Raw genomic sequence first — 25646 nt, forward strand, 5'->3', positions numbered from 1 at the left:
CCGGGGCGGGAGGAGGCGTGGCCGGCGCGCGCCCGCCCCCGCCAGTGTTCCCGCAGTCCATTCCGCATCCGTCCATCAGTTCGTGTGTCCGACCGTCCGACATCCCTGAGCGCGCGGCCGCGGCAGGTGCAAGGGGGGGCTGCTCCCGCGTCCGTGCGCGCCCCACTGCCCCGCCCAGGATGCGAGCCAGGGCGGGGGTCGGGGTCCGGGATTCCGGGCGGGGCGGGGCGGGTGATGGGGGAGGTCGGGGGCCGGGTTCCTGGGGGGTGGGGGCTGGGGGCCGGGATTCAGCGGCACGGGGACACCGCCGGGGCTGCCCTCCGCCCGGGCCTCAGTTTCCCCAGCCACTCTGCAAGACGACCTGGGGCGGCTGCATGGAGTAGGCCGGGGCCCCGATGCCCCCAACTCGGCCCCTTGGGACGGTTGGTTGGTATCGGTGGCTGCGGTTTCTTTGCGCAACCCAGCAGCCTGACTTTCCTGCTGCCTGGCATCGGGGAGAGGGCGCACTGAGGGGCCCTTAGGGAGGCGGGCAGGCATTCCCTTTAGGGTGCTTGCTAGCTGTTAGTGGGTCGGGGGCATGGTGAGGGCTGGGGAACTCTGTTTCCTCCCCGGTCCAGGATAGGTCTCTGGCTCTGGGGTACCCAGAGGTGCCCTCATGCAGACCTGCCACACTGTCAGCCAGGCGGGATTGGAGCGGCCCCCACCATGGGCTGGGGAGCAGGAGGGAGCTGCACCCCGCGCCCACCCATCCGCCAACAGCCCTTGTCAGAGCCCCGTGTGATCACCGTGGTCTTCCTCGGCCTCCTGCTGGACCTCCTGGCCTTCACTCTGCTGTTGCCTCTGCTGCCAGGGCTGCTGGAGAGCCATGGCCGTGCCCACGTGAGCCCTCCCCCATGTCTGGAGGCCCCCCGACTCCCACGATGGCTGCCCACTGCCCCAAAGCCCATCAGGGACTCCCCCAACCCCTGTCACACTTCCTTGTTCCCCAGGATCCCCTCTATGGCTCCTGGCAACAAGGCGTGGACTGGTTTGCCGCAGCCATCAGGATGCCAGCGGAGAAGAGGTACAACAGTGTCCTGTTTGGAGGTACGGCCCCAAGTCCCACGCTGGGGTCCTTGTCCCCACTTTGCTGCTGCTGGGCACTGTCTGCCCCCTTCCCGTGTGCAGTGTCCACTCCTGGTGGGGCCCACCCAGCATCACCAGACCCACGAGGACAGACCGAGTCGTGTAACCCAAACGTCTGTCTCTTTCAGGTCTGATAGGCTCAGTCTTCTCCTTCCTGCAGTTCCTCTTGGCACCAGTCACGGGGGCTGTCTCAGACTGTCTCGGGAGGCGCCCGGTGATGCTGCTGTCCCTGGTACGGGTGCCCACCTCTCACCCACCCGGCAGCGGCCCTCGCTGCCCCCTGGGTGTGCTGCTTTGGGTGCTGGCTCCTGTGGCTAAGGCAGGCTTTCCCAGAGCCGCTCCCTGTCTGCGGGGGGACATCGGGAACACAGACGGACCTTGAGTGCTCCAGAACAGACAGGGCCGGGTCCCAGCGGCGTTACCTGGGTTTGTCAGCCCAACTCTGGGCCCCTCCTGGCCTCAAGTGACCACACCTGCCCCGGGGACAGGCAGGTCTGGCCACCTCGTATGCCGTGTGGGCGGCCTCAAAGAGCTTCGCCGCCTTCCTGGCCTCCAGGGTGATTGGGGGCATCAGCAAGGGAAACGTCAGCCTCTCCACAGCCATCGTAGCCGACCTGGGCTCACCTTCCGCCCGCAGCCGAGGCATGGTGCGTGCGCACTACGGGGCGAGGAGGCTGGGATTCCTTGCCTGGGGTCTCCCATCCCGGCTCAGGCGGCCTTCTCCCCAGGCAGTCATTGGAGTGGCCTTCTCGCTGGCCTTCACGCTGGGCCCCATGCTTGGCGCCTTCCTGCCAGCGGAGATGGTACCCTGGCTGGCTTTGCTCTTTGCTGCCTCCGACCTGTTGTTTATTTTCTGCTTCCTGCCGGAGACGCTGCCTGCGGAGAAGCGGGTAAGGTGGGTCCCAGAACCTGCTGCCGAGCCCCAGGGCAGGGGCTCAGTTCTGTGGGCACGTGGGGCTGGCCAAGAATGCTGGGCTGGCCTCTCCTCCTGCACAGGGGCTCTTGGGGCCGCAGTGCCTCCGGGGACCCCTGCCTCTTGGTCCGGGCATCTGGACCAGAGGCCAGGCCAGGTTCAGGTCATGGCCCTCCCCAGCTGCCTGGCCGGCCTGTCCAGTCCCACCCCCTCCCCAGGCATCCTCTATCGGCCCGGGGTTCCAGGCTGCGGCAGACCTGCTCAGCCCCGTGGCCCTGCTCCGTTTCTCGGCCGTGGCCCGTGGCCAGGACCCACCCGCTGGAGACGGTAAGAAGGCACCCCCATCACGAGTGCGGGGCTGTCGCGTCTTCGGGCTGCCGGCCCCTACAGACGCTCTCCGTGCTCCCCAGGGATCCGTCACCTTCGCCGCCTGGGTCTGGTGTACTTCCTCTACCTCTTCCTGTTCTCGGGTCTCGAGTTCACCCTCAGCTTCCTCGCTCATCAGCGCTTCCAGTTCAGCAGGTAGCGGCGCCAGCCTGTCTTCCCCGCTTCAGTGACGCCCACCCTGGCCCATCCCTGGGGCAGGCGCTGGCTGAGGCCCAGGAGAAGCTGTGGGCTCCCAGGCTCCGGCGTGGCTGGCGGGAGCAGGGCGGTCAGACCAAGGCACTAACGGCTCCCCCGCTCCCAGCCTGCAGCAAGGAAAGATGTTTTTCTTCATCGGCCTCACCATGGCCACCGTGCAGGGCGCCTACGCCCGGAAGATCAGCCCTGGCAGCGAGGTTGCAGCGGTGAAGCGGGTACGAGGCTCCCCCGGGCGAGTGGGGGGCAGGCCCTGTCGCGAGTCCCGCTGGAAGCGGCAGGGGTGGGTCCTGAGTGCTGCCATCCCCCCCCCCCCCCCCCGTCGCAGGCCATCTTGCTGCTGGTGCCTGCCTTCCTCCTCATTGGCTGGGGGCTCACGCTGCCCGCGTTGGGCCTGGGGCTGCTGCTCTACTCCTTCGGTGAGGGGGTCCTCCCGGGGCCAGGGTGGGAACGGTAGGGAGCCGGTGGCCAGGGATCCCGGGTCACAGCCCTCCAGGCATCACCTGGAGGCTGCCTGCCACCTTCCTGGTGTCCCCTGGCAGCCGCTGCCGTCGTGGTGCCCTGCTTGTCCTCCGTGGTCGCTGACTATGGTAAGGAGCCTTTCTTTGCCCGAGGCCCCCCAGGTGGGAGGAGACCAGCAAGCACCCGACGGCTTCCTTCCCCCCCCCCCCCCCAAAGGCTTGCCCAGGCAGAAGGGCACGATCATGGGCACGCTTCGGAGCCTGGGCGCCCTGGCCAGGGCAGTGGGACCCATGGTGGCTGCCTCAGGTAAGGGCCCTGGGATAGCATTCCAGGCACGCTTGTGCCCCTGGGAGGCAAGGCCAGGGGGAGGCCACGTGGCCCTGCCATCCGCCTTCCCCTGCCTCCCCGTCGGTTCCTGCCGTGGTCCTGCCATCCCCGGGGTGGAGGCGCAGCAGGGAGGGAGGGCCCGCATCACCTCTCGGGCTGTCTCTCCACAGTGTACTGGCTGGCCGGGGCCAGGGTCTGCTTCACGGTGTGCTCAGGCCTCTTCCTGCTCCCTTTCCTGCTCCTGCGCAACCTGAGGCCTCCAGCCCGCATGGCACCCAAGGCCGAGTAGTGGAGCTAGCCCCGCCCCAAGCTGGGGAAGGGACCTCTCCCCTCCCCCTGGGGCCCAGCCCTGGCCCCTGCCGGACACTCCAGCAGCTCCGTGGTACGCGCGCCTGGACAGTCCTGCCCGTAGTGCTGGGAGCAGGGACTCCCCAACACCTTTCAGGTTTTGTGTTCACTTTTCTCTCAGACACACGGTGTCAGCCAAGCCTCCAAATGACAAAATAAAGCAGCTATTTTATACCAAGTGCCTTTCGCCAGCACACGGCTGTGCCTCACTACCCCCCACCTGGGAGACCCCCGAGCACCAGAAGCTCTTACACCTGCACTGAGCAGAAAAGTCCAAGGCTCGTCCGGGGCCCGTGACCATTCTGCACAACAGGGTGGACAGAAAGGGTGACACAGGGCCCGCCACGATGGGAGCCCACACTCGCTAGGGCCTACGTGAGCTGTGCCCTGCACCCTGGCCACCCAGGGAGGAGGGAGCCCTGTGCTGGGCTCTTCCCATCACTATCCCACCCCTGCGCATCTGTTCGGACTGTAGGGGCGTCAGGCTCTCGGGCCCAAGAGCAGGCTGGCACCCCGGGCAAGGCAATTCTGGGTTCTAGGGGCCTTCCTGGTGCAGAGCAACAGTGTCCGATCAAGAAATAAACACTTGGGATCTCAAGACAGACTTCTGGAAGTCCTATCTTGAACAAAGGGGGAAAAAAATGCCAAACTGCTTCCGAAATTTAGACAAGGAAACTGCTTAAAGAATTTTATTTGTGAGTAAAACACGTTACAGTGGAGGACAGAGGACCCATCCTCCCAAGCCTGTATCCATATATGCGACTAGACTTCATGTTGTAATACAAAGAGTTAAAATAAACTACAAAAGTGAAATAAAAGTCATTGCATGTGAGGGACAAAAGGAAGGGGTAAAGAGTCCGGGGTCAACTGAAGTACGGGCTGAGGGCTCAGCGCCTGGACGCCACCATGGCAACAAAGTGACACACAGGAGAAAAGCAAGTCGCCAGCAAGCTTGAAGCAGTGGTCAGCGCCATGCAGCCAGCCTCAGGTCCTGCCTTGGTGTCAGGAGCGTGGGTCCGCCCGGGGAGGAGGCCTGCCGGTGCCTGGTCAGGCTGGCACCGGGGCAGCTCCTGGAATGGGTCACCCACTAGTCCCGCTAAGCAGCTTCATGTGGTTTCCCAGGGGTCTGAGTTAAGTGAAGCTTCACGATGCTGAACAAGGAGAGCAAGTCACGGCTCATAAGTGGCTGGTGTAAGCAGTGAGGGAGGGACCACTGGGTCTTGTACCTTGCGCCTTTTACCAAAACCAGGGGGGTCTTCAAGGCAGAGTTAAAGGTAAGAGAAGACCCCTTCTCGGTCCAAAACGTCCCCTAGACGAGTGAGCAGAGAAAAAACTTACTAAAAAGTGGCCTGTTCACGGTAAAAAACGTAGGGTAAATTGCAAACCTGCTGAAAAAAAATTCTAGAAAGGACTCTTCCCCCGTCTTGACGTATCTTCCCCGTGACAGGAACCCAGAGACCCCAGTGAGTGAGAAATGGGGAGCCCCTGAACCTGTTTCTGGCCTCAGGGTAATCAGACCACACATAGCTTGTGCCGGGCAGACACAGGTCCCCTTTGCTGTTGGGGTTTCTGGCTCAGCCCAAACTCGCCTCTCAAAGGCTGTTGTTATGCCCTGGGCCATTGGCGGGCACGTGAGTGTTTTTACAGGACTGAGGCTTTGTGTCCACAGAGTGAGATCACTCACCCAGCAGGTAACGCCAGCAGGAAACTACAAGTCTGATTCAGTCACCCGAGACCTGGGGGTGAAGGGGAGCCTAGCACACAGCACGGGTCACCTCACAACAGGAGAGAGCGGTCAAGGCCAGAGCCGGCAGGGCCTCCGACCGTCTGGCCAGGACCAGGACTTCTCACCGCCAGGGGAGAGGGTGTCACCGAGGGGCAGACGGATGGGAGGGACGTGGATTCGTCTCCCCCAGAACCTGAGGCTGCGGGCCGGGGAGGAGGGGGGGGACCGCTGCGCACACACGTGAGGCGAGCACCGGTGGACGTGGGGGTCTGGTCAGGCCGGGAGGGGAGCTCTAGCTACATGGAGGGCTGGGCTTTTTGCATTCCACTACACAGGAAGACAGGACACGAGACGCGATCGGGGACGGTCTGGTGGCGTCAGCTGGTGCAGGACGGGGTCTTCAGGAGTCACTCCTCTTCTTGCTCTTCTTCAGAAAGGAGGGGGTGCGGAATTTCTTCTTCTTTTTGGAAGGGGACTTGCCCGGAGACCCGTCGCTGCCAGGGTCCTCGGCAGCTGGGGAGGCGGCCTCTTCAGCCGCCCGGGCGGAGGCTGGCTCGGGGCTGGCCACCAAGGGGGACCTGGTGGGGCTGGGGGGCTCGCGGGCCTCACAGAGCCCCTCCTCCTCTTCCTCCTCCTCCTCCTCCTCCTCCAATGTCGGGAAGCCGAGCGCTTCTGAAGGCTCATCAGGGGACAGGTCGGGGAGAGTCGGCTTGAAGGTGGCAGCGTCACTGTCCTCTCTGGAGGCGGGCTCCTGCGGCAGGTCTGGCGGGTGGGGTAGGAGAGCCGGGGCTGGAGAATGCCTGCCAGACCTCGGCGGGGCAGCCCCGAGGGGGGAGGGGGCGGCGCCCCGCGGGGAGCCCACCTGGACGCAGGGGCTTCTACCGACACCCGGCTGACACTTTAAGTGAGGTGTGCTCTACTTCAGGGCCAGGGGGAGCTCAGAGAACAAGACGTAGGCACAATCTCAGGGCTGTTTTCAGCTCCCCCTCGTGGACAGGGCGCTCACGGACAGGGCCTTGGTCCCCGGTCAGAGAGAGCGAGGTGGGCAAGTCGGGAGCATTTCAGCAGGACAGTGCTCTGCGTGAGCACTTGAACAGAAGTTTATTCTAGAACCCTAAGGGCACATTATCAGTAGTCCTGAAATTAAGCCTCAATTTCAGCCCACAACACCTGGTCTCCCCCAAGAAGAAAACCACAGAAAGTCATAGTTAACTCCAGACCTCCTATATCAGCATCAAACGAAATAAAGCCATTTTAGGCTGGAGAATCAAAGAAAAGAGATGAATTATGTATGAGGTAAGAGCTAGGGGCAAAACATCAGGCCATCTTCACAAGTTGAACGTGGAAACGTAAATAGGTACAGCATAACTGGTCTGAGGGTGTGCTTCTAGCGAAGGTCCCCATCACCAGATTTCTACACAGACTCCTCTGACGTTTCCAGAGGAGTGATCTGAGCACAGGAAGGTCTGAGGACTGTGTAAGCGGTGGGCAAAATGGACATCATAACGAAGGCGGGATCTAATCCCCGAACCAGTTTTTGTAGATACTTAAAAACAGCCTATAGAGTTACAAGCAACTTGCTGCTTAGGCAACAGCAAACCGTCTAGTACGGAGAAATGGAGCTGAAGTCAGGAGGGGCCCCGAGCTGAGTGTCGGTGAGCTGCGGCCGGCACAGGAGGCTCCGGGCCCCAAACACTTAGCGCTTTGGCTCTGGGAGGCTGGAGCTACCCTGTCCCTGCCCTTAGCCACCTTCTGTCCCAGGATAATGAAATGTCCTTACTTGGCTAGGGCAGGAGGAGGTCGGGATTCACTCTGCAAAGCATGCAAAGGTTGCCTGTGGGTGCCTCCGGGGACTTTCATCGTGTGGCCAATGTCACATTAAAAAACCAGTGCCAAATGTAGCTCTTCTGCCCCATCTGAACTTAAGCAAAGATCCAAACACATGCGACCCCTAAGCTGTCTGAACCTAGTCTAGACGTACTTCCGATCCAAACAGCGAAACCTCCCGCCCAGAGCAATCACAGGCTGATCCGGCCAACATGATCGCTGTGGAGCTTCCAAGGCCCAGGGCTCCCTGAGCAGGGCCCTCAGTCCAGGGGCCCCAGGGACAGGCTGCCACCACCCAGCTCTCTGGTGACCGAGTCCCTGCCAAGATGCCGCTGCCTGGGATGGAGGAACTGGGTGTGAGAAAGGGGGAGGGGGGCCCTCTATTTTTATTTTGAATAAACAGAAAACAAAACTGAGTAAGCAACAAAGAAGCAGGAGAATGAAGCAAAGCACAGGGGATGCCGGTTAAACAGCAGAGGGCCGGACGGGCGGTACTTACTATGGTAACAGGTACTCTTTAGCACATCCACCTCCTGCTTGTGACGCAGCCACAGGAAGAGAAAAGCACAGGGAGAGAATCTAGGCATTCAGTCACAGCCGCCGGGTTATAGAAGGATGGCTGAGCCATTCTTGTGGACAAGGAACGGGGGGAAGGTGAGCCACAGGCTCCCAACAGGCACGGGCAGCACGACACAGAAGACCGAGGGACAGACACGTGGGCCACACGCCACAGACACGCAGTGGGCAGTCCGAGAGGCCAATGGAGGCCTGCACTCGCACGGACCAATTACTACGGCAGGTCCAACGAGGTACCACGGCTCAGACATGATGGAAGACGTTTCCAGAGGAGTGATCTGAACACAGGAAGGTCTAAGGACTGTGTAAGCAGTGGGCAAAACGGACATCATAACGAAGGCGGGAGCCAACCCCCGAAACCTTTCCCGCCTGGTTCTGACATCTCACTAACAATCCGTTTGTCCTTGAGTTACCAAGGCCAGCGCCAGCAAGGAGGGCCGGTTCAGAACCATGTGGTGGGTGGCTTTCCACGCAAAAGTGCTTTTTCATCACTCAGTCCCTCTACTGCACACCCGGCTGCTCTCCCCCCACGGGACAAAAACACGAGGCCCACCCCTCCCGGCCATCGCCGGACCCCAGAAGGCCACGCGCCCTCCCACAGCGGGCAGCCAGAGCTCACCTTCCTCAAGCTTGACGGGGGTGCTGGGGGGGGTGTGGGGGGCAGCAGGGTGTTCTGGAGGACTCTTCTCCTTCTCTTCTCTGCTCTCGTCCAGAATCTCTGCAGGCAGACACACAGAGAAGCAGGTGGTAAAGAGCTTCAGACATCGTGAGCCTTCACCCTCCTCCAAAGCAGGCAGCCCCTGCCCTCCCTGCCCAGCCCATCTGGCTGCATCCAGGAGACTGGGAGGGCTCACGACCACACCGTCTTCACCTCTCCAGGACAAAGAAAGCCCACTATGACTGTGCATCTGAATTTCAGAAAGATCCAACAACTTTGGAAACAAAATTAATTCCTACTCTTAGGCCAGAGAGACTCCGCCAGAGCTGGCTCTGTGGCACACCGACTGGAGGCCCCCGGCCTGTCCTCATCTGTCCTCCAGGGAGGAGCCCCTCCCCACGTCCTCACTGTCCAGCCTCCCCACTGCTGAGCTAGCAGCCCAGGGTCCCAAGCACCCTCACCCTGCTCACCTCCTCAAGGGATGGAACATGAGAATTACCTGGGTTTTCATTTTCTATGTAGAACATTTTCTACCAATAATTTAAACCTGGCAGCTAATAAAGCGTATTTTTATTTTCTGAAATAAAATCACTGATAAGGACCAGAGGAAAAATTACAGGTACTAGGACCGAACGAAGATCTAGGAAATTTCAAGCCTACTTCTCATTTAGGGAAAAATACATACTAATATTATCTTAATTCCCTAAATCTCCTTATCTCACTTACACTTTTTATATTAATGCTTAGCATCACTAGGTCCCATATTTTGAACAGGCAGCTACAATCATTAGGGCCTCTGATCTCAAAGAGATGCCAACCCACCTTCCTGAAGCCCGATTTCTATAAACAAAGGCCTTCGCATCTCCTACAAGTTCCCTCAACCAGAAGAAGGTGCCAGAGCCCTGAGGCTTTCTTTCCTCCTGCCAGAAGTGCTGACCTATGGCACCCAACACCTGTCCCCCGCCCCCATGCCAAGGGCTAGCAGCAGTGCCGGGCAGGGGTCTCCTGGCAGTACGCCCCCACTGGCACTCCCACTGCTGACAGCTCTGTGGTCACAGAGCACGGACACAGCTGTCCTGTCCACTCAACTGCTGGAACGTCCCTTGTCATGGAGCCTCGTGTATGGGGAAAACTCCTGTATGTCTCGTGGTTTGACTCAAAAAAACATCTTGAGGGGTGCCTGGGTGGCTCAGTTGATTGAGCGTCCAACTTAGGCTCCCTCAGGTCATGATCTTGCGGTTTGTGAGTTCAAGCCCCACGTCAGGCTCTGTGCTGACAGCTCAGAGCCTGGAGCCTGCTTCGGATTCTGTGTCTCCCTCTATCTGTCCCTCCCCTGCTCATGCTCTGTCTCTCTCTGTCTCTGTCTCTCAATAATAAACGTAAAGGGAAAAAAAACAACATCTTGTAATCTGGGCCCCCCGACACTGGAGGGGCCCAGGGTCAGATGCATGTGTGTGCTCTGGAATCGGGGCCGGCCCACGCACCACCCCCAGGGCTCTAATCTGAGGCAGGGACTTATGGTGACAGCACAGAGAGCTCTCGGCAGGGCTGTGCGTACATGCAAGGGTGACGATCAGAGACACAGAGCTTGGTGTGACGGGAAGACTGGGCTCACTCTGATTCGATATGCACTAAGTCTTAATTTTAATGCACACCTAACAAAGTGACACAGACGGAAAACGACAGTTTTTTGCATGACCCAAATTCCAATAGCAGCTATGTGATGTATTATTTAGTCTAAAACAAGACCAGAAAAACCTAAATCGGGGCAAATCAGAGACTCAGGAGTAGTTCCCGGTCAATCCCCACAGACCCAGGGCCATGGAACACTGTGGGACTTCCATTCCTAAAGGCAGATTCCTAGGGGCTGAGCCAAGGAGGAAGTGTGGTCCCTACAAAGACCAGGATTAGAACTTAAGGCCCTGAGGACGGCAACATGAACCTCCTGGGCGGGGAGGGTGGGGGGACATCTGTGCCCAGGGTCTGCTGGTCTCAACCAAGGCTGCCTGGGGAAAGTGATGCAGACCCACTGGAGCCTTCCTGGTAGAGGCAGGGGGAGGCTCACCTCTGGCATTCTCAAAATTCTTGGATCTACTTTTCAAAACCTAAAGTTGAAAACAACCTGCTCCATGAGGTTCTGGTTCTTAGAACCATTTATTTTCATTTGCTGCAAATAGTCCCATTGTATTTTACAAAAACATAAAATATGACCTCCTGCGTCAGCGAGTTACCAAGAGAAACAAAGGGCCACGCCAGCAAAGGGCCACACTCCCCACTGGGTCTGGGACCCAGAGCAGGCCGCACGCTGGGTCGTGGGCCTGCCAGCACACCTGTGCAGGAAGACCCTCCAGGTTCGTGCAGGAGGGAAGTTCAGCTCTCCGACGTGGTCTCTTGCACAGGCACCGTGCACACTCACAAGTGTGTCTCATGGTCTAATTCCTTCGGGACTAGGAAACGTGCGCTCAGTGACGTTCTGAACTAACCAGACCCAAGGCTGCTCTTTCATGTGAGTCACTGACCTTATTGCCCACCGTTAACACCTGGCACAGAGGAGCGGGCACAGCGCTTTCTCTTGCTTCGGGGACAGCCCATGTGGCCTGCACCAGCATGCCCAGGACTCGCCCAGGACTCGCGCACACGCATGCTCACCTCCAGGGCCCTTCTGCTTCCGCTGCACCTCCCTACGGTACTCTTCCAGCTCCTGGTCGGTGAGCGTGCTGAAGGGGTTGGGGCCCGCGGTGCTCACAATGACGTGGGGCTGGTACTCCTTCTCAATGATGGCCTTGGAAGCCGTCACCAGCTCCCCCTGCAGACAAAGAGGGACGCCCCGTCGGTGGGAGTCCTGCCAGAGGGGACTCTCCCCCATCCCGGGCAAGGCTGCAGGCGGGGCGGGGCGCGGCGGGCGGGTTTCCAAGAGTGCACGCGCACACACCCACACCCACACCCACGCACACGCACACGCACACGCACACACACGCATCCCTGAGACGGGGCCTAGGAATCGCCCTGGGCCCTGAGGCAGAGGCTGGACTGCGGCCTCCAGTGGTAGGAGACAGAGAAACACAATTTAAATGCCACAAAACAAATGTACCAGGAGGAAAAAAAAATCACAGGAGAGTCCTTCAGGTTTCAGAAGCAAAAGCAATGAGGTGCAGACGGACAGCACAGAGCGGGCAGCTCCAGGAGAATGCCGTCTCCACAGTGACAGGCAGGACGGAAGAGTGGACTTTTGAAGTCAACTGCCCCCCCTCACGACAGCAGAAAATGTCAAGGGTTCCGATGGTCAGGGAAGGTGTGCTCGGAGACTGACTTTACTAAGTTCACAGGTTAAGTTCTGTCCTTTTGACTATGTATTTAGCTTACAACCAGCTCCCGAAAACGGATCCCAAGAAATTGTTTTAAAGTCCCAAAATACCAGTATTTGTCTGAGGAATCTGGAGAACTAGGAACATGTAGAAAAGAGAAGAAAATAGAAAGAAAGCAGCTCACGGGTCACACCCAGTCTGCAGGGAAGAGACAGACCCAGGGCAGGGCAGGGGGTAGGGGGAAGGCAAGCCTCAGAGGGAGAGAGCCAAGAGGGCAGCCCTGGGCGTGTGACGTCCAGCCCACCCTCGCCTGCCCCAGCACAGCTCCGCACTCCACTGCTCAGCCTGGCTGGCCCCCAGATGCCCTGGGTTCATTCACCAAGAAAGTCAGCCAGAGCTCACACACGTGCGCATTACTTATCGGGAGCTTCCAAAAACCACCTAGGAAAGGAGAAGCCAAAATTCTGATGCCAGGCTGGTTTGCCAACACTCTCCTCAGTGAGAGGCAAACACCAGACACAGGCCGTGCCGACCAATGTGCACGAGGGACAGAGCCGGACTGGGGACACCTGGGCCACCTGCTACCCTGGCAAAGCCTGGAAAACCCGGATGGAGGGGTGACTGTCCAGCAGGCTGGGTGCAGAGCATCCAGAGCACCCCAGGATTGTTCTGGGACGCAGACCCAAGGAAGAGAAGGGAAGGACCTGCTGCAATTGGCCACGTCTGCTTAGAGAGCCTGAAGAGTCAAGACAACCTGGATGGTCAAGGGGAGCCCACTTTCTAACCAAGGCTGACCCAAAGTCAACCGGCTTTTCACTCAGAAGCTGCCCTGTCTCAAGACGGGGAACCGAATCCCTCTTCTCGGTAAAGCCTGTTCCTGTGCATCGGCTTCAGGTGTGCCATCCTCGGGAGGAGCTGCTGGGCTGACAGCAGGAAGTGCTGGGTGGGGTGTCCTGCAAGCTGGGGCACTTGACCTGCTGCACGTGCACCCCGCTAGCACTGCCAACAAAGCGACCAGGCGATACGAGGTTTGAGAGAAATGTTCAAATCCATTTAACTCAACGGTTCAGAACAAGCAATGAATAAAATATCAAGCATCAACTGCCACAGAGGCACCTGCGGCAAGCGAGGCCCTTCCCGCACGGAGACCCCGGACCCTCAAGGCACCTTGGTTCCCACCTCTGCTGGCAGGGAGCCTCCTTCCTCCAAATTCCTCAGCCAGGCGCCAAGCGGCTGCCAAGCCCCCAAGACCTGGGCTCTGACCGGAATGGAGGACAGAGGAACTGCGTTATCTGGGGGGACGGAAACAAGGCTTGGGGTTCAGAGGGAAAACGGGTCCCCTGCGGGGCAGCAGCCTGGGCTGAGAAGCCAGGATGTGAAGTGGCTGCTCTTCACGCAGAGGCTCTCGCTGCTCCCCTCACTTCCAGCCACAGAACGCGGCTCTAAGCAAAACCGATGCTGCCCAGTAACGGCTTCTGCGCTTGGCTGAGGCGCCTGGTGTGGACTACAAACGTGGCTCGTGACCCGACCTCTCCAAGCATCAGGCTTTTCAGCCATAAAACCCACTCGGATTTGAACTTACATTCTTAGTGCCGGGCCACGCGCTTCTGGGTGCTCAACACCAAGTTCACCAGGTAAGACTGCAAGGTGGGCCCAGGCACCTCCCATTTCCCCCACACAGCACCAAGTGAGAGGGACTCTGCCCAAGGACACACAGGTGCACAGAGCACAAATCCAGCAGCACGGTCCCGGCCTGCCCCCGAAAGCTGTCGGCATGAACTTGTTCGCGCTAACGTCTAACAGCTCAGTTCACTTGCAATGACCTCCAAAAGGCGGCCAGTTACCACAGCTTCCGTGTTGGCGCGTGCAACGTGGAGTTAAGAGAGACTTCGGCTGGGCTCAGTATTCCTTCTGGAACCAGAGCATCAGGGCGCGGCTGACAAGTTGCCGCTCCTCCTTCAGGCAGAGGACGACAGGGCCTGAGTGAACGGCCATCACCAGGGAGGGAGGGGTGGAAGCAAAGGGAAGGACTTCCCCAGAGCCCCTACTTCCTAAGCCCCAGACACATGTTCCTCAGATTCTCAAATGGAAAGCAGGTATCTACAGATTTGCCTCATTGGGAAGAGGACGTTACTAGGACACGTAACCAAGTTCTTTTTCCACTTTGTCAAAGAAAAACTCAACTTGCCACCTTGAGAGCAGGGCCACCTTGTAGAGGGAGCAATGCAGTCTACGTTTTGAGATTCGCATGAAAGATGTGGGAACAGCTTCAGTCAAGGTCATGGATGGAGTCGTATTCTCAACGTAAAAATGAGAAAAAGACCAAGGGTGCAAATGTGAGCAGCAGGAGGGTGTTGGAGAAAATGCAAGCTGGAACAAGAATCCAGGCACGGGAGCACCCTCTAGGCTGGGCTGGGTGCGGTTTCCCCTGCTGACCCCACCTGGATGCAGCACTCCCAGAGTGCGCTGCCCAGACTAGGGGGTGAGGCACCAGAATGGCCAGGAATCCCATTCCCAGCGACTCTGACTTCCTGGCAGGCGGGGGTGGGGGGGGCCACATCTACACGTGATGAAGCACTCACAGGTGATGGTGACACACACCCGAGTCTGACATGCCGGAGCAAAAACAAAAATTGGGGCTGGATGAGGAACTGGCCGAAAAAGCCCACTTGAAATACAGCCAACCAGCCCACCTTCCGGAGAGCCCGAACAAGGTCAAGCAGAAGCCACCACGTGTGACCCAGTGCCAGAGAGACTGCAGAGCAATGACGGTGTCAATCAGCTCTGCCCAAGGGCTACAGGGTGGCAGCCACAGTGGAGACCCCGCATGGTAAGCACCCCGGGCTCACGGACTCAGAACAGCTTCACGCATCAGAGAAAAGAAAATTATGAGCTAGCAAGACCACAACGGCTTAAAGCCCAAAGTACTGAGACATGCAGAAAAAGGCCATCTTTCTCCCCTGCTCCGAGAAGTCCCTCCAAGAACGGCAGCTCAAAGTACATTCAAAGGATAAGGAGAAACGGACCTACTGAATTACTCCCTAAGTATGCAAAACCTCGTCATTGGTGAGGGTTGCACGCAGGATACAGAACCCCTGGTACGAATCTCTGGCAACTGGGACATCACTACAAAGAGATGGCATCTCACTGGAGGCGTAGGAATTGAAGAGACACACCCTAAAAATCTCCTCTGAACACAGGGTAAACGTCACTACGACTCAACACCGAGCAGGCAGCCGCTTTCTGCTGTCAGCGCCGAGCTGTGCACACCAGCACACCTGCAGGGCCCTCACGGGGCTCCTTCCAACGGGGCAGGTTACATCACACAGACTTCCCACCTGCCATCCACATCAACGTGTGCGTGTACACACTTACTACTCCTGGCTTCAAATTTCCATGTCTCTTTTCCCCTGTGAAACACTTTTTAAAGAATTATCTAGGATTTTTTTTTTTTTAGGAGAAAAACTAAATATATCTCATCAACAATAGAAACTGTCCAGTTTTACTTTCCGTTCCTCTGAAATGCTGTCTTTCAATTCTACAACCTCCAATGGCCACATTCACTACGCGTGCAGTCACAGCAGAGCAAGCAAAGGTGGAAGGCTGCACAGGGAGCCACCGCTGCCCACAGGCGGCCCGTATGAGCCTTCTGCCATCGACATCTCATAAAAGGCAAACGAAACCCAAAAGCATGCACTAACCAGAGTCACGTGCAGACCCTCAGAAATGCGCCACGCATCGTGAAGAGGGGCCCTTTCTCCCCAACCTCGTGGATGCCTCGTGGATGCCGAGGATTATAAAAATAACCTCGTACCAGACACTCTAATTAAAGAACAGAACAGGCAGAACGGAACCTCGGTCCATCGCAGAGGCAGGGGTAACTGAGACGGTGCCCGGCAAGAGCAGACAGGTGGGGACGGGGCAGGTGGAAGGGCAGCGCGTGCCGAGAGGCGGTCAAGGACAGGGCGGTGAGTACCTTTCTACAAGACAGAGATCTAGCAGGACTAAAGGTCTGCTCTGTAAGCTCGAGCCCTTCGATTGTTTCCGTACAGTCAGAGAGGGGTGCGTCCTGCAACAGTAAACTGAGTCATCAGAGCCCGCCAGGCCCGGCTTCGAAACAGCAACTGAGAGCACAGGATGGAGCTGGCTGAGAGCATGCAGCAGAGACGGCCGTCCACGGCGGTGCAGCAGTGATGGCGGTGCACGTGCAGACACAGACCACAAGACCAGACCACGGCTGCCCCAACTCAGAGCACAAACACCTACCCTGCAGGGTCGCGTTTAAAGCAGCAGGTGGCAACTTAATTTTCAGAGATAACTACTTACACGATTATCTTCAATGTGCCACGAAGTACAGTGCTCTTACAGAAAGGCATGTAAATGCAGACATTTACAGGTGCCCTCTGTAACCACTTTTCCCCAAGCAGCACTTTATTGCAGAGAGCAATACACACGAGAACAGAAACGTCCGTTAAACCCACCCTCTTCTAGCATTTTCCACCGTACACTGCCAAACCAGGGCAAATCCAGGCCCCAAAGCAGGTGGCGTGAGTGCCACCCTCACACAGGCATGCATTACACGGAGCAGGGCTTGGGAGGACACGGCCCATGGGCATGCTTGTGCTACGTCTACAACTTTAGGAAAAGTGGGGGGCTGTTTCTCATCATGAGGATTTTTCACAGAGGTAGGTCTTGCCTAGAACACTTACCTCATAGCATCATTCTCTGCCAACTCAAGAATAATTTTGGAGTGGCCGGTCATTAGAGCCACCACCCACTACTATCAGACGCTCTGGGCTCTCACCTGGACAAGGCTCCTGTCCATCACTACACCACACAAAACCTGGGACTGGGGGCCAGCCGTCTTAATGTCCTGCAAGTTCTGCTCTCGGATCTGAGGACACAAGAAGGAGAAACACACATCAACAGAACGGAGAAGACTCGCCACGACTTGAGTCACCCTGCATGTGCACTGGGGCCCCAGAGCCACGCGCAAGCCGCACCCCTGCCCTGCCCCTCAGGGCCCCACATGGCCACAGTGCCTGTCTGGTGGTGCTAGTCCGGCCTGTTTAGAGGTTCACAAGTCCAAGGGGATGGACTCTCTGCACCTTCTGGATGGCTCTGGCAAGCACCGATCTCTAACCGTACTCACTCCTCGAGGAGAAACATTCCCTACGAGCCCCTCTCACGGTGGTGCTGTGAACACTGGTGGATCTCATGTTCCATCTGACACGTCAAACATTCAAAGCTCAGCGAATGAACGCTGAAACGCGGGGGCAAAGGCTGCTCTTGCCAGAAACAGGCTGTCGCTTCCGATTCTGCCCACTATGGGAGCAAGCATCTGTTCAGGAACCGGGGCCCCAGGCTGTCTGCTGCTCACACACCACGCTTGTTAGCACAGGCGCACAAGCAGTGGAAGGAGAGGGCCTCGGCTGCAACGGTGGGAGCCCTCCGCGAGGGGCGAGCACGTGCCACCTCCGTCCTACCCGCCACCACCTCCACCTGCACACAAGTTCCTGCCACGGGCTGACGTCAGCCACGACGTACCTTGTTCCTCATCTCCTGGACCTCTTTGGGGTTAGTGTTCAATGGAACAAACAAGTTAGGGACAGCGGAGGTGGAGGTTCTGTGTCCATCCTCTTTAGTCCACTGTAAACATCAAGAACAGTTGAAAAGTCAGAACTGGGACAACGGTTACGTGATGCCACAGCATCCAATCTGTCCCACGTGTCTCACACCTGGTCATGCATGAACATCACAGAGAATGAACCAATGACCACACCTCCTGTCACTGCAGCGGTGGGATCGGGGCAGGGCGTGTGCAAACAGAAACCAGTAACGGTGGAAGCCAGAGTCGTGACTGACCGGCACACGCCATCCAGAAGGCCCGGCAGAGGCTGACGACAGAGCTACGCTCTGTAACTCCCGCGGACTAGCCATGGGGGGACCCCTCAGAGCACATTGGTTCACCGCCCTGAGAGTCATCAATGCCAAAGCCGCTGGAAGCATGAGATGGCAGGGTCATGAAAAGCGATGTGATGTTGCCACCCAGGTAAAGGGAAAGACCGGACTGGGAGGCAAGAGTGGGCATCACCAAAGTTTTGCATGAAAATAAAGTACAGCTTTAGAACGTGCTGCTGGCATAGCTTTTCAACCCAAGAAAATTGCTGCATGAACGTATATACAGTAGCTGCCTGGTGGGAGGGTTTGGTGATGTCGAATATTTTATATAACTTAATACTTCAGAGTGTTACAAAAATATCCCAAACAAACTTGAAGCGCTTCATGAGTTTTTATCAGAAGGCTGTTTTAGATATCAGTGCGTAGCATCAGCACACCGCGCCTTTCACATTTTGTCTTTATTTTTGGATCTCCAATCACACACGAGATTTTCAATCAAATTCTAATTCTGAGGCATGGGTGGGCACTGAACATTAAAACAAGGCCAGCAATGTTACGCCTTTGAGAGTATTTTCAGGAGGCAGTAAGATGGCCATAAACCGTAAGACTTCAAAGAAAGCAACAGACTGGCAAATGCTTATTAGCTGCTGCGGAGGGAAGTGCAGGATGGGCACGAGCTGTGAGGTACTCACTGACAGTTATCTTCTCAGATAAAAATAACTCCAGCTTTTTATTAAAAGTAAGTTTTAGTCAAAACATTAAAGCAATAACCTTGGAAGCGTGAACACGTTTGCAACTTGAGAACAGTTACTGTAAGTTAACATACCAACCTGGGAACACTGCATGGCATGCCCAATACTCCGGAGCAGTAGGAAACAAATTTAAGTGCTGAACAAGGTCTCCCCTTCAATGTGCACACTGACTAAAACACGCAAAGTGATTTCATATTGTTTCAAGACAATAGCAAATAAAGCTCAAAGCTGAGGCTACACATGTGCTTAGAAAAACTTCGTCACGGCAACTCAGCACTATGTACGTATATCCTCAGCAGGAAGGTGGTTTTTAGGCCCACGCCCTTTAACAAGTAAAATAAATAAAAACAAAACAGCTGAAACTAGGGAGAAGAAAAGAGGGAGAGGAGGAGGAGGCGGAAGGAGAGAGGAGAGACGGGCTCCACGTGACGAGTCTGCTCAGGAGCACAGAGGCTCGCGCACCAGAACCACCTGGGGAAGACAGAACTGTCTTCTTTGGAATAAATCTATAAAGTAAGAACACTGTTATTACGGGAACAGGAGGCCCCGCATGCTTGCTCGGAGCACACCGTGTTAGGCCATCCAACCTCACGGGTCACCTGCGTGCCTGCCCCGGCCGCTCCAGGGGCCCCCTCTGTGTGGCACAGGAGCCGCTGAACTGTCAGAGGCTGGGTTACGGGGCAGTGAAGACCGGCCTTCACAGGACGTGAGCACCAAGACAGCAAAGTGTCTTTGAGGGCCGTGTCTGTGATTACGGAAACAAAGCGCGCCTCGCAGGGTCTGTCGCTGGTGCCTGCAGATGGCCTGCGCCGCACTTGGGTCATGCCACACCCAGCAGGAGCCACAGGACTCACCACTACGGCCGTCTACTCACATGCAACAGTCCATGCAGAAGGTAGCTGGCTTAGAGCATTCGGAGGCTTTGGGACAGCAAGCGGGGAACGAGGCCAACAAGAAAGGACGAGGTCAGCTGGGAAAATGCCCGTGAGACACCAGGGAAAACTGCTTAAGAAAACACTGAAGGCTTTAAAGAACAGACTGCAGTCTGGCGATAACAACACTGAAATAACAGGTTATGACTGAACTACCGTTCCGTGCATGAAGCATTAGGATTCCTTGAACATAATTTGAATTAAATGTCAGCTCCAACTTTTAGATTAATATGTGTAAGTTACTTAGTATTTTCGCTACGCACAGAGTTAGGTGATGTGGGGGTTACTGAAGAAGTGCTGCGTATCTTAAGCAGTTTCAAGCAGACAGTATTACTTGAATTATAGCTAATGCATATGGCAGGTCTGGTTTGGGCTAAAGAAGGTTAAGGAGGAAGGTTTGCTCGAAATCCAGGTCAGAAAGACTAGATTCCCAAAGCCTCCGAAGCCCCAGCTACCCAACTTGCTCTACATCATCTAACTATGAACAGTAAGGTAGGCACAGACCAAGCAGTTGGTAATACAGCTTGGCACGCAGACACCGGACGAGAGAGACTGCAGCAAGGGTTTCACGTGATCGTGTGTAATGTTCGTCCACACCTTAGTCTTCGACTTGGGACTGCTTCCGTTCTGCCCTTCCTCAGAAGCATCGTCACCCCGGCCAGAGTTCAGCCATCTTGTCTTCTCTCGCTGCTGCTTCTGAAAACTGTGTCTGAGAGGGGAGCCAGTGCCCGGATCCCCGTCACTAGCAAAGGAGTACCCTGTGACACTCGCAGGAACCTCCACATCGCTGTACTTTTTAGATTTCTCTCTCAGAGCAGGGTATCGGTAAGGGTAGCCAGTTCTGTAACCCTAGGGTCCAAAGAGAATGAAAGACTGTCAATATGCCAGATCTCACAACAGTTTCACTTTGGGGAATTGCGTGGAAATACCTACAAAAGCTGGACAGGCACACACGCGACAACTCCGCACTCCCAGATACGTGCCGACAGAGACGCACAAACATTCACCAAAATCCTGACCGCAGATTAGACAAAGCCAGCAACACCAGAATGGGCAAACTGCAGCATCCACGCAACGGACTAGGGGGCCGGATTCAGAGCAAATGCTCCATCACCAGGTGCAACATTAGGATGAACCTCACAAATGTGATGCTGAGTCAAAGAAACCAAATGCTTCGAAAGAACACTATTCCACTCATCACTTATAAAAATTACAGAAAGAAACACCTGAAAGGGTACAGGGGATTCTGAGGTGCTGTTCTGTCATCACTGCTGCTGTTGTTTTCAATAGGCTCCACGCCCAACGGGGGGCTTGAACTCATAACCCTGAGATCAAGAGTCACATGCTCTACCGACTGAGCCAGCCAGGCCCCGCCCCGTGCTACTGTTTTTTGATCTGGATACTGGTTCTACAGTGTGTTCAGTTTTTAAAAAATTTTTAATGTTTACTTATTTTGAGAAAGAGAACAAGTGCATGTGTGTAAATGGGGGAAGGGCAGAGGGAGAGAGAATCCCAAGCAGGCTCCGCACGGTCAGCGCAGAGCCCAATATGGGGCTTGAACTCAGGAACCATGAGATCTGACCTGAGACAAAATCAAGAGTCAGACACTTAACCAACTGAGGCACTGAGGTGCCCCCAGTTTTTAAAAGTTACTAAACTGAATACTAATAAACTGAATACTTAAATGGGCTTACTTGCTGCTGTCTACAGTAAAGATCGTATTAAACAACGTACTTAATTTTTTTTCTTTTTCTTTTCTTTTTTTTTTTACCTTTTAAGATAAAGTTTAGATAAGATACCGTAATAATCTTTGGGGAAGGCCAAACAAGTACACCTCGTGAAACCTGGTTCTTTCTTTGAATGTAACAATCTTTGAGATCAACCTTCAATTCTGCCTCATGACCACTTACTAGGCTTTAAGGCCTGAGCCCCAGTAGTTCCCACCTCTGTCATCACTGCAATAGCATTTAGCCCACATGCTGGACCAACCTGTTTGCCAATCCCCACAGACAATCTCTCCAAGGCAAGGAGGATGTGTTCCCCATCCCTCCAACCCAGTGCATAGCAGCTGGTGGGTGTGGCAGACAGACTCTATGGTGCCCCCCCCGCCCCCCCCCATGGTCCCCACCTGCTGTAACGCCCTCCCTCCTGGAGCGTGGGCAGGACCTGACTTGCTTCTAACCCATGGAATTTGGCAAAGGTGATGCAGGATGTACTACATAGGAGGCTGGCACCCATCTTGAGTCTTTTGTCCATTGCTAGCTCTAAAGAAGCGAGCCGCCATGACTCCTACAGCGGTAAGAAAAATGAATTCTATCCACAGAATTCTGTCTGGAACTCAGAAGTGGGTTCTGCCCCACTGAGCCTTCTGATGGGAACCAATCCCGGCCACCACCTTGTGAGACCCTAGGCCAAGGACCTGGCTCAGTTTGCTCCTGACTCGCCGTTTCACGTCTGTACCGAGTCACTCACAGCACCTTCACTATAAAGGACAGGAGAATAAGGGCTGTCACATTAGAGGGGCCCCGGCCTGTGTCCTGCTTGCTGAGGTGCTTTAGAATCATTCACATTTCTCCCAATTCAGGAATTCTCTCCCTTCTGGATGCTTCTCTTCTTTGGGAGACCACTGGCATACCAACATCCCTTCACTACATTAAAAAAAGGGTGGTGACAATTCTGAAACGCAGTCCTCAGCGGTTGGTTTCCCACCACAATCCTCAAGAAGATCGGTAAATGTCTACCCTGCAATTTTTCCATTGATGAGCATGCTTTGTTGAGGAACAATAAAAGATAATGGCTCCACTGTAAAAAGGCTATCTTCAGAAAAATAAAGTTCTTGTTAACTCAAGTTTCCTCTCGCTGAGGGAGCCAAGACTCCTGAGTAGTCTCCATGATGGAAGGATAAACCACCAGAACTTTGCAAAATTTTATCCTCAGAGGGTATGGTTTTATTCTTTAATCTTCCCCTTTAAATGCTGTCAAGCCAAAACTAGGCAATACTAGGACCTCACACCTACTGTATGGCTTATAGATACACTTATGGATTCCTTCCTTCTTTGAAAAGCTAGAATTAGATCTTCATGTTTGGGAAGCAATCAGCATTTCTTCCATGTACGTTAAAATAGTTCTTACAGTATGAGAATCTTCAACTATTGTCTACCCTACTCAATTACTGGCAAACATACATGGTTAGTCAGAATGCTAAGTTAAGGGGCACCTGGATGGCTCAGTCAGTTAAGCATTCGACTCTTGGTTTCGGCTCAGGTCACAATCTCATGGTTTTGTGGGTTTGAGCCCCACACTGGGCTCTGTGCTAACAGCACGGAGCCTGATTGGTATTTCCCTCTCTCTCTCTCTCTCTCGTTCTCTGCCCCTTCCCTGCTCATGCTCTCTCTCAAAAATAAATAAATAAACATTAAAAAAAAAAGAATGCTAGGTTAAAACATGGACCGTAATGATAATCATTATTTCTTACAAACTACACAGCCTTCTAATATCAAAATGACAATAACAACCTGTGCACATCAGGGACACTGAATACCAACACCCCTGCAATGAGCACTTCACTTATTCATCTTTTGTCCTCTCTCTCCCTCCTCCATCACATTAAGAGTTATTGCCTGATTTTGATTTCTCTCTCTCCACCTTCTAGAATGCGCCGAGGACACAAGACGTGGTGGGCTGGTATTCTCGATTCTTGGTCCTCTCTTCTGATTGCTACCTGACTTCCAAGTAAAGAGCAGTGAAACCAGAGCAACGGTCAGGAGGAAAGAAGAGAGGTTGTAAGACAGGGTGCCCCAGCGCTCCTTGCCTCGTGGGGCCCCTTGGGGGTATCTGCCTCCCAGTACTGACACCTGGGACACCACTGGCCCCTGCCACCTAACTCCAGCTGCTTCTTCCATGTTCTTAGTGCGCCTCACTCCTCCCCCTGCTTCCCGAGACCAGTCCTGGCCCATGCCCTGTGTCTCTGCCTCCACAGCTCTCCTTGTGCTCTGTCAGGACCCAGATCACAGATGCACGGCCACATGTGGGATCTGTTTGTCCACCTCCCTGGGTAGGTCATGAACTCCTTGTGTCCTGTTAATGGCTCCTGGCACAATAGTAGATGGTCAGTAAATGCAATCCCCCTGTACAGGGCAAATGAATTCAGAAGTTATAGAAGATTCTGCTTTCTGTGTTCACTCCCCCGACTAATCAAATCCAGCCCCTGAGGACACTTAGCACCCCTGAATCAGATCCATGAATTCTTTGTGTTCCAACATCTTCAAGAAAGTTAAGCTTCCCGCCTTCCGAAGCCACCCCTCCCCTGTGTGACCTGGTCCAATAGTCGGGACTCTCTCCTGCTAGGCTAAAATGCACCCCGCTGGCCCTGGAGATGCTATCTAGGGTGCCCAGCATGGCCACAGCAACACATGGGGACTCCAGCCCTTCCGGAGGCTTCTCAATCCCACACTCCTGGGACAGGTCCTTGTGTCTATACCACCTGAGGTCATGCGGAAAGATGATGGACTCTCCCGAATTCCATCTAAACAGCGTGACACCACAGCAGGCACAGAGCCCAACGTCTCTGTGAGACAGAGTCCTACGTCTTATAACACCTTGACCTAAATATTTAAAGAACCTGCTCACACCAGACAAGTGCCTGGAAGGCATGTCCCCACCCCCTACACCTACTGTAGTGTCTTCAGTCACGCACACACCTTCCTTCTCCCAACTCGGCCTACCACAATTTTACCTACTCTCCAAGATCACTTCCAAGTGCCATCCACATCAAGTTTTCTCCCTGATGCTTGCAAATGGATGAGATCCCTCACTGAACCCTCTAACACAGACCACATCCTGCTGGTAACATCAGAACATCCTTATTATGCTTAATACACCGCGTCCAGCTTCTGTGTTGTGCTAGGCTCCGTGTCCCTGCAATTTGGAGGAAGGGGTCTCCCCAACACAGTAAATCAGCAGCAAATGTCTGTGAAACATAATAATCAGGCCCCACGTAGCTAGAACTTACGTTAAAACAAAAGACAAAGCACATGGCTAGCAGATGTAGAAGGCACCCCCAGATGGCTTGCTTGTGGGAGGATGGGCACCGAGCTGGCTGCTACTCTAGGAGCAAGTTACCCAGCAGCCTACTTCCTTTATTTTTAAGTTATTTTCATTTTTATTTTTGAGAGAGAGAAAGAACATGAGTGGGGGAGGGACTGAGAGAGAGAGAGAGAGAGAGAGAGAGAGAGAGAATCCTAAGTGGGCTCTACACTGTCAGCAGAGAGCCCAACTCAGCGCTCAAACTCACGAACCGGGAGATCATGACCTGAGCTGACATCAAGAGTCGGACACTCAACCGACTGAACCACCAGGCACCCCAACCCAGGAGCCTACTTCAGAGCAGGGCATTCTCTGTGCTCTTGTCCCCACATAGTCCAAGTGTGATTACCTTTAAACAACAAAAGAAGACAAGAAACCCTCACTTCTGTATTTTGCCATGATTTAGCTTAGAAGTTATATTGCCTGGTGCTTCTTCATGATTTTTGAGGGTGAAGGCACTCAGATACTGCATGAAGACAGTTTCACGCCATTTCACTTGCTATAAAAACACGAACGCTTCTGCTTTCAGAACAAAAGCTTTACCGTCAGGTGGTAGCAACATTCTTACCAGATTATCGAGCATCCGCATCAGAGCTTCGAACTCCTGCTCACCAATCTGCCACTTGGGAGGTGAGCTGGTACCCTCCCCTGCCGGGGACCCTGGGGAACGGGGCTTGGCTTTGTACTTGCCAGGATCCAGGAGGACTAAGTTGTCTGGCCCTCCTGCACTGGCCAGAGTCCGAACCTTTTCCAAAACAAGCAAACAGTAGTTTGAGTTCGTTACTGAGGGCAGAAGGATCAGATGACTACAAGAGATGACTGAAACAGAAATGTACGTTTCAAAAGAAACCAAGTCATCAGAGTGTAAGAATAAAACATGGAGGATGGACAGCAACAGACTATTCACACACAAGGTTATTTTCAGAAGCTCGTCTTTAGCATGACAAAGATACTGAGCACTCATGCTTGGAGGAGAAATGGGGAAGCAGAGCACCTTTGAAGACCGTATGAGGAGCCTGGGGACTGCAGTACTGCATTGAATGTAAGTCAAGGTAACATGCAGAGTGCAGACTTGGGGTTGAGCAGACCTGGCTCAGCGGCGCTCACAGACACGGGCCAGGGGCAAGGCT

The 25646-nt window shown here is 55.0% G+C and overlaps 2 protein-coding genes across 20 annotated transcripts in view; one reads left to right on the forward strand and one right to left on the reverse strand.

The window, feature by feature from the left end:
* The first annotated feature begins 22 nt into the window (after window positions 1–22).
* Window positions 23–3933, forward strand: SLC75A1 (solute carrier family 75 member 1). 9 transcript variants are annotated; one of them, XM_086705591.1, is made up of 12 exons: window positions 23–126; window positions 618–879; window positions 990–1086; window positions 1254–1357; window positions 1614–1772; window positions 1854–2015; window positions 2257–2365; window positions 2449–2560; window positions 2727–2835; window positions 2946–3036; window positions 3232–3385; window positions 3577–3933. In XM_086705591.1, the coding sequence occupies exons 2-12, from the start codon at window positions 706–708 to the stop codon at window positions 3911–3913; spliced, it is 1608 nt and encodes a 535-aa protein (XP_086561717.1). In that variant the 5' UTR covers window positions 23–126; window positions 618–705; the 3' UTR covers window positions 3914–3933. The 9 variants fall into 9 exon arrangements, with proteins under 9 accessions (XP_086561717.1, XP_086561719.1, XP_086561718.1 ...); XM_086705593.1 differs by having other exon boundaries at window positions 26–126; window positions 679–879; XM_086705592.1 differs by having other exon boundaries at window positions 29–126; window positions 683–879.
* A 482-nt stretch (window positions 3934–4415) lies between these two features.
* ADD1 (adducin 1) overlaps window positions 4416–25646 on the reverse strand; it is an 86877-nt gene continuing 65646 nt past the window's right edge. For 2 of the 11 annotated variants that reach the window (XM_025921811.2, XM_086705584.1), the window contains exons 9-16: window positions 25085–25261; window positions 19936–20280; window positions 17394–17495; window positions 16651–16740; window positions 15823–15915; window positions 11191–11347; window positions 8503–8601; window positions 4416–6242 (exon numbers count right to left, since the gene is read on the reverse strand). In XM_025921811.2, coding sequence (XP_025777596.1) covers window positions 5881–6242; window positions 8503–8601; window positions 11191–11347; window positions 15823–15915; window positions 16651–16740; window positions 17394–17495; window positions 19936–20280; window positions 25085–25261 — 1425 coding nt within the window. In that variant the 3' untranslated portion in view covers window positions 4416–5880. Of the gene's footprint in view, window positions 6243–7805; window positions 7841–7883; window positions 7937–8502; window positions 8602–11190; window positions 11348–15822; window positions 15916–16650; window positions 16741–17393; window positions 17496–19935; window positions 20281–25084; window positions 25262–25646 lie in introns of those variants that run through there. The other 9 variants (XM_086705586.1, XM_025921813.2, XM_025921815.2 and 6 more) reach the window with 9 other exon arrangements.

This window comes from Puma concolor, chromosome B1, assembly GCF_028749965.1.
Source record: "Puma concolor isolate L17-30 chromosome B1, mPumCon1.1.hap2, whole genome shotgun sequence".
Lineage (NCBI taxonomy): Eukaryota > Metazoa > Chordata > Mammalia > Carnivora > Felidae > Puma > Puma concolor.

Excerpts from the sequence above, each read along its gene's own strand:
- SLC75A1 (XM_086705591.1), top strand. The coding sequence starts at position 706 with ATGGGCTGGGGAGCAGGAGGGAGCTGCACCCCGCGCCCACCCATCCGC. Across the intron at positions 1,773-1,853 it reads CCGCCCGCAGCCGAGGCATG|GCAGTCATTGGAGTGGCCTT; the intron begins GTGCGTGCGCAC and ends CCTTCTCCCCAG. Across the intron at positions 2,836-2,945 it reads AGGTTGCAGCGGTGAAGCGG|GCCATCTTGCTGCTGGTGCC; the intron begins GTACGAGGCTCC and ends CCCCCGTCGCAG.